Source organism: Macrobrachium nipponense, chromosome 40 (genome assembly GCF_015104395.2).
Source record: "Macrobrachium nipponense isolate FS-2020 chromosome 40, ASM1510439v2, whole genome shotgun sequence".
Lineage (NCBI taxonomy): Eukaryota > Metazoa > Arthropoda > Malacostraca > Decapoda > Palaemonidae > Macrobrachium > Macrobrachium nipponense.
In genome coordinates, this window is record NC_061101.1 from 44,786,957 (window position 1) to 44,795,035 (window position 8,079).

Sequence of the window (8,079 nt, forward strand, 5' to 3'; positions counted from 1 at the left end):
TATATATATATAGATTGGATTACATCATATCCATTCTATAGGAGAGACTTGTTTGATGTGGATAAATTTAATCATATATATATATATATATATACTACTATATATATATATATATATATATATATATATATATATATATGTGTGTGTGTGTGTGTGTGTGTGTGTGTGTGTGTGTGTGTGAGTGTTTATTGGCCTGGGTTGAGTTTATCAATAAGTTTACGGAAATAAATCTATTGCTTTTGACACCTTTTATTGTTGGCTTTTGGGGAGAAATTCTTTACACCTATAACAACATATCAACGTAACAGACTATTTATGAAATACAATTTTGTTAGACAGAGATAACGTTCGTACACACACGCACACACACACACACAGACACACACACACACACACACACACACACACACACACATATATATATATATATATATATATATATATATATATATATATATATATATATATATATATATACAGGGTGTCCATAAGGTCCCAGTGTCAATACAGGTATTAGTAGAATGTTCTGCATTTCCTCAAGTTTACTTTCAGAGCACTTCATGCAATACATTCCACATGTGCACCTCCAGTTGCCCTCACAATGTCGAGACGATATTCCATCTCCCTCCATAGGAGCTGCAGCATATCAATGTCAACTGTTTGGACAACTTTAACGATGCGTCTGCGAAGTGTGGCAAGATCATAAACAGGATTCTGGTGGACACGATCCTTGATGTATCCCAAAAGGAAAAACTTAAACAAAAAACTGTATTACTCTATGTTATATGGTACTGGGCTTTTTGGGCATCCTGTTTATATATATATATATATAATATATATATATATATATATATATATATATATATATATTTGTAATTATCGAGTAATTATTAATTTCATTTAGATGAAATCACCTCTGTTCAACAAAACTAGATACGCAGAAAAGCAGATAAACAAGGAATGTTGGTAATTTACTGTGGTTATAAAAACTTCATAAAAGTTCTATAGCCTAAATCACTTAATTCCAAGTTAATTTCGCTTCCTCCTATCTCTGCTATCATCATTCTCAATTAAACCGACTGATGAGAGAATCTAAAATGGAGTCTGCTGATTGCCCAGAGAAATCTAGGCTCTGAGGTTGTCCGCCTCTTGGTGGTGCCTGCGCCCTGGGTCTTCCGCCTGGCGACCTCTTGGAGCCACTGGGATAGGCTGTGCTACTGGTCGTGGTGGGGGTGGGGGTGGGGGTGGTGCAGCCGCTGCGAAATCCTCGTAGTCGAACACTGGAGCAGCACCAGCTGCGCTTTGTTGGAACAGGGCAGTGTCATCATTGAAGTCCAGAGGAACTGGAGCTGGGGGTGGTGGTGGTGGAGGAGGAGGTCTAGCTGCAACGGGCCTTGGAGCTGAAGACCTTGGACCACCTTGAGCTCTTGGTCTACCACCTCCCTGTTGAGGAGGTCCTGGTCTGGGAGCAGCCCTCTGGGTCTGGAAACCTGCTGTGCCATCGGTGTGGATGTACGGCTGTTCCAGGTGTTTGTAAAGATCATAGTTTCCGAGGTCTACGTAGTTTGGGTCAGTGGTCTCGTCGATGGCCGACGGGTCTTGGACGCCGGCGGTGTAGAAGCGCGTCTCTCTCTCGCCGAGGTCATTGATGAAGGTGTAGTTCCCAGTGACTGTGCCGTTGGAGTAGCGGATCTCGTGCTTCTCCGATCCGTCAGCGCCGGCATATTCGTACACGAAGGCTCCTGTCTTGGTGTCGATTCTGTTGAAAAGAGAAAGTTTTAAGGGATGAGAAGGTCAAGATTTGGAAGAGGAATTTGGTGTTACTGTCAATCGCTGGTTTAGACTTATAAGATCACAACACAGTCTTGCTCTGCTTAGATCAGTGGAGTTCCTTTCTTAGTTATTTATCTGTTACAGTTCACAAATCGAATATTATTGATGTTAAAACTATGGTGATGATAATTTCTTTAACTGTACGTGTTATAGCTATTGTTGTTGTTTTTTGTGTAGTCATACTTTATTGTTGTTTCTGCTTATAGCAGCTATCAACTATAGGACTAAACTCACCTCCTTGAATCCTTAACAATGGGCACGTGCTCTGTCACGCTGTCCAGTTGGTCAAAACGAGAAGCCTGAAAGTCAAGAAGTATTTTTATTCATTTGGTAAATATACAGGAATTCATAACTGCAAGACAGGATGCAGCATTGTAGCTTATTAGAAACTTAAAAGTATCAGTGGTTATGTAAGGACTTGATTACATTGCTATAGAAGCTGTTTTTTTTATTCTCTCTATTCTTGGCATGGACATTATATTCTTTGGGATATTTCTAAAAAAAGTTTTTTGGCTTCCAGGTTTGTTCCAAGTGGGCGTTCTTGTATTTTGAGTAACAAAAGAAATGTTAATTGTTCGGTACAATGGCGTTTCATTAATTATGGTTATGAAAGAGGCTGCTGCCGCACGGACAGTCTTCCTGGCATCTTTTAGCATCTTGTCGTCTAACCTAGCACCAGGCAGCTAATATATGAAACTAATTTGAGAACATAAACTATCAAAGCTTTGTTATGTTAATATCCAGTTTCGTTGTAAAATACTGATTAACTCTCCCCCTCCCCCCAAAAATGCTCAAATTACATGACCGTAAGTACTCATTTACCTGTTTCTTGATAGAGGGTTATGTTATTTTTTTTTTTGTTACGCGGATTCGTGGACATTTTATAATAAAGTGAAAATGTCATCACATCTACTAACTTATGTATTATTTTTCGGTATAGGACACATCTTCCTCTTTTATATGCAAAGTATGTTTTCTGACCTTTTCTGTCTTCCTTGTTCGATGCTTGTCACTTAAAGGTTTTAGAACGCCTACGACAGTTTGCCCTTGATTTTTGTTTCGTATTCCCTTTCTTCCTAATATGTATTTAATTATATTTATTTGCCTCTTGGATAAAACTGTTTTCATCTCAGCTATATCATTATTCGTCAAGTGCTTCTCTCTGTTGCTATCACTGCATTCTGTTGAGAGGAGGATTGCTTGGCCAAACAACTTTTTCAGTAATAGAAATGGACTGACAAATCTAAGCCAAATTAAAGGCACCTGAGTAGTTATAGAAAATAGAAATAACATTGATAAAGATAATAACAATAGTTATTCAAATATACCTGCTGGACTGGTGGTGGTGGTCGGTTGCCCTGTGGTCTAGATCGGGGAGGAGCCGGAGGCCTTCCTTGGGGCTGGAATGCCGCTGGTGGAGGTCCTCTGGCTATAGGCTGTGATATATATAAAAAAACGAAGCTATTAAACATGAATAAACGGATAAAATTTTAATTAGATAAGAATTCACAAAGAGATTATTAGATTACATCGAATGACTTTGAAACTTAGGGCTGAAGTCATTCTATGACTTATCTACGAGTTATTCAAACTTGACCACCATTAGGTCTATAGTTCCCTAAGACAAATCTAATGGATAAATCATCCCGGTAAAAACCTTGGCCTAAATTCATGGTATGTTTTATCATAAGAGTTATTCAGACTTAGCCATCATTATGCCTTGTTTCTTGAGGAAAAGTTATAAGTTGTGTTTTTTTGCCGAAGTTGCTCTCAGTCAAAGTTCCGATATGGTAGTTTTCATTTCAGCCAAAATGGTAGTGCTGGCTCATTGGCTAATTCTCTCTTTCTTTCTCTCTCTTCAGTGATTCATGGAGTTATGTTTTCCATTCCCTTCTGCAAATAAGTTGGTAAGATTCTCACTTACCATACTGTTTCACTAGGACTAGGCCTAAATCATCCCATCCTTTTTGTTAGATACGCCAGCAATCTTTGTTTGGCTTATACTTAACAATCTCTGTCTCTCTCTCCATTCAAAATCCTTGTGGACAGTAATAAAAATCTTAGAACTGTCTAAGAAAGGTTAGTCTCACCTGTGGGGCGGGAGCATCCACGGGGGCATCGTAATCGTAGACGTAGTCGAACTGACCTTGAGAGGCCGCTAACGCCCACGTGCAGCAGGCGATTATCTAGAAATAAAAAAGAAAAGAATGAAATAAATACAACTGATTGACAATAGAGTACTCTAGAAATCAACGATACTCGAGCGTGAAGCGTGAAGCATATACTAAGGTCAGTACCGGACTCTCTTGTGAATCTTCTGCTTAACTTTCGCCTTTTCAACTACGGAAATGATTTTTGATTGAGGCATTTTTAAGTCTGATTTCTTCTGCCTAAGTTTCGAAGTATCTGCCTATTCCCCTACTTCCCACTTTCTCTTTTTTCTCCTTCTCATCCCCCCCACCCTCCCTCTCTCTCTCTCTCTGTAGTGAAGTTGATGACCTTGGTTCTTGTTTCGGCAGTTTGTCAGATCAAATCTTTCTCTTAATCTGTTTATGTGTCTTCCTCTCAGTGCCTTTAACTATTGTTCATGTAGAAATGCTTTACAATTTAAATACTCGCGCTCTCTCTCTGCCTTGACATCAGTTAGCTCTAAGTAGACATTAAAAATTATTAGGATAACTCTGAATGACATACAAGCTCTCATTGTTCAGACTCAACCTCCTCTCGTGTTAAAGTCACGTCCAACGTTTTTCATGACTTCGTCAGTGAAATCCTCGTAGGCGTGAGGGACCTTGGCCATTGTTGAAATGAATTTATTTATTCGAGGCTTTTCGTGTTTGCTCACTCGTGAAAAACATCATGACTGTTTACTGTCGTGTGAAATGATTCTTGAGCAATGTTTTATGCAAAATGCACGAGTGGTTTAGATATCCATATAAGGATTTATAATATTATAAGTATACGATATATATTATATATATATATTATAATATAATAGTATACAGATATTATATATTACTAATTATCTAATATATTATATATATATATATACCATATATTATAATATATTATAATATATATATATCTAATATATAATATAAATATAATTATAATATATATATCATATATATATATATATATATATATTATATATATACTATACAATATTATTTAATAATATATAATATATATTATATATTATATTTATATATATATATATATATATTATATTTATATTATATATATTACAGTGAATATAATGCCAATAAATGAAAAGCATAAAAAAAACAAAAAAACTTATTCCAAAGAGGTAAATTAAAATACACGCGCACAACATTATATAAACATACACACACACACACACACACACACACACAAAATATATATATATATATATATATACTATATATTATATATATATATATATATATAGATATATATATATATGTATATGAATAAAATGTCCATGATAATGATGCTTGCAACAGGGTACATGTAATACTGAGTTACTGTTCAATTATGTATAATGAGATGATATTAGATCTTAAAGCATAATTGCGCGAGTCATTAAATATCAAATGGTCATTTTCTCTCACGTACATATGATTTCTTTTTTTCTTTATAAGAAAACAATAATTGGTCAGCACCAATTTCCTCCAAAGTTTGAGAGAAATGTAAAGAATAAATAGTTCCGTAATGATAAAAGGTAAAAATGCGAAAAAAATCACGTAATACCAATTTCTTTCTACATTTGTGATGCAATGTCAGAGTAGGCTTTAGGTTTGTCATTGTTTTTCATATTTTGCTTTGATTTGTTTTCTGAATGTGTTTTTCCCAAACTAGGAGTGATTTATTCGTTTAAAACGATGTAAAAATGGAAACACAACTGTCTATTTTAAATGAAATAAATCGTTCATAAAAAGCTATGTTCTCTGTATCCTCTCTGAATGCAATATATTTGATCTAACTTTTTAAATTCCAATGGTAAATTTCTCCAATATTAAAACACAAAGCTGCAAATTTATCGTTCTGTTCGTAGATTTAATTTTTCGTAGTATTCTGTTCTGTCTCTCTCTCTCTAACGCGCATACTCATCTACTAGTATTGGTCGACTGACTGGTTTTCCTTGCTTCTTCATCTCCAGTCTCTCTTTTTTCTCTTTCTCTCGTCACAAGAATACGAAGAAAAATCCGAATAATGTCATGATGTTGTCGAAAGACGCCGGACAGAAACGACCTTGAGAAGAAACTGGATTACTTTCTCTTGTGACATTTACAGACCCCCAGTCATTTCTCTCTCGCTTTTTCCCCCTCATTTCTTGCTTTGACTGCTACTCTTTTTTCTTGTATTTTTTTTATTGAAGTTTTTTATATTTTAGATTTATGACTAAGTTTGTTTTGGCCATTTGTGACCGCTGCTTTTGCGAAGGTACCGTGTTCTGCAAAAGCAACTTGTTTGTCACAGTTTCGTGAGATAAAATAAGGGAGCGGTTTGTCAGATTTATCTGTTCTTTATACTAACTACATTCAATTATATTATATTATAAAGCAACGCAGATTTTATTTTCTATAATAATTTTCAGCGTAAGCGAATTTTGAGAAAAGGGAAAAAAGGAAATATTCTATTGTTTTCTTGTTAAGCGGAAAAATATCATGTTTGTCCACTAAAATATTTGCAGGAGAATTTTTTAATAATTCGACACGAAATAACAGCTGCATTAGCGGTGAATTTGCAGTGCCATGATAATCAACGCTGAAGTGGAACCACTAAGCTTTACTTCAGTATCATATTATTGGTAAGGAAACGATAACCGCTTTTATTGTCCTTCAGATAGCGGTCATCTGGCGGCCAGCAAGGATCCTTGAATTAACGGTACCGGTACTGCCTGGATATTATTGAATGACCTTCACCATTCTAACCTTTCCTGTCTCTCTCTCTCTCCAAAAGGCGAAAGTTTGGGTGATCTCTAGTTTATAAATTTCGCTTATTTTTAACATCTTATCCGATTTCTTGGGCATCTCAAAGAAATTCTTTTGACGATCTAAAATGATATTTTTATAGGTTATACGAATTCGGGTTTAGGAAAAAACAGAGCTGATTATTCAAAGTTTTTTAGGGGAAAAGAGTAAACTATTTACAATTACATTTTAAACAGTAATTTATTCAGTTTTTATTTTAACGTTTTTAAAGAGACGTTGAAACACACACACATTATATATTATGTACGTAGAGTATATATATATATACATATATATATATATATATATCTATATCTATATATATATATATATATATATATATATATATGATATATATATGTATGTATGTATACATGTATATGCATAAATATATACAATGTTGTGCGCGTGTATTTTAATGGTACCTCTTTGAGAATAAGTTTTTTTTATGTTTTTCATTAATTGACATTATATTCACTGGACACTTTCTTGTATGTTTGGTGACCTGATCTCCTAGTAATGTCGGTTATGATAATGTGTTCATGTTTAACGAAAAGAGTGATAAAACCGTAAAACGCTTTTTATTCTCGTGATATACGAGGACGTTAATGTACGTAATTGGCATTTAAATGAAATAATGAAATTCAGCCCTTGAAAGGATCTAAACTCGGGTCAAAGATTTTTTATTTTTTGTTTTCGTTTATGCGCTAAACATTGCGAACGAGACAACGGTAGATTTTCCTCACTCGAAGTCGGTAGTACGTATGCGCCAGCCTTAAGCGTATTTTGTATATATATATATATAGATATATATATATTATATATTATATATATATATATATATATATAGATTAATATATATATATATATATATATATAGTATATATATATATATATATATATATAATTATAAATATAGATATATAATATATATATATATATATATATATATATATATATATATATATTTATATACTATATATATATCATATTATATATAAATATAGGTATTAGCACAAACCATGTAACGATCTTTTAAACAAAAACTCATATCTTAAATGAAATAATCATCAGAATGAGATTCTTGATCGTAACATCAATTCTTATCATCCATATAGTTATTATTATTACTGGAAGTCACCCTTGTATATGTATGCGTGTGTGTGTGTTCAAGTTCTTTATTATATATTGACACAGAAACTGTACTAATCATTTGAACATGAATTATAACCTAATTCTCATATACTTAAGGAAAATAATCATAAAAAACGATTATATTTCTTGTGAA

The 8,079-nt window shown here is 33.8% G+C and overlaps 1 protein-coding gene across 1 annotated transcript in view; it reads right to left on the reverse strand.

Annotated features, from left to right (window-relative positions):
• Positions 1–233: 233 nt before the first annotated feature.
• Positions 234–8,079, reverse strand: part of LOC135212130 (uncharacterized) — a 10,730-nt gene continuing 2,884 nt past the window's right edge. The window contains exons 2-5 of the mRNA XM_064245533.1: positions 3,924–4,019; positions 3,162–3,269; positions 2,068–2,132; positions 234–1,759 (exon numbers count right to left, since the gene is read on the reverse strand). Of these exons, the coding sequence (XP_064101603.1) occupies positions 1,126–1,759; positions 2,068–2,132; positions 3,162–3,269; positions 3,924–4,019 (903 nt within the window). The 3' untranslated portion in view covers positions 234–1,125. The remainder of the gene's footprint in view (positions 1,760–2,067; positions 2,133–3,161; positions 3,270–3,923; positions 4,020–8,079) is intronic.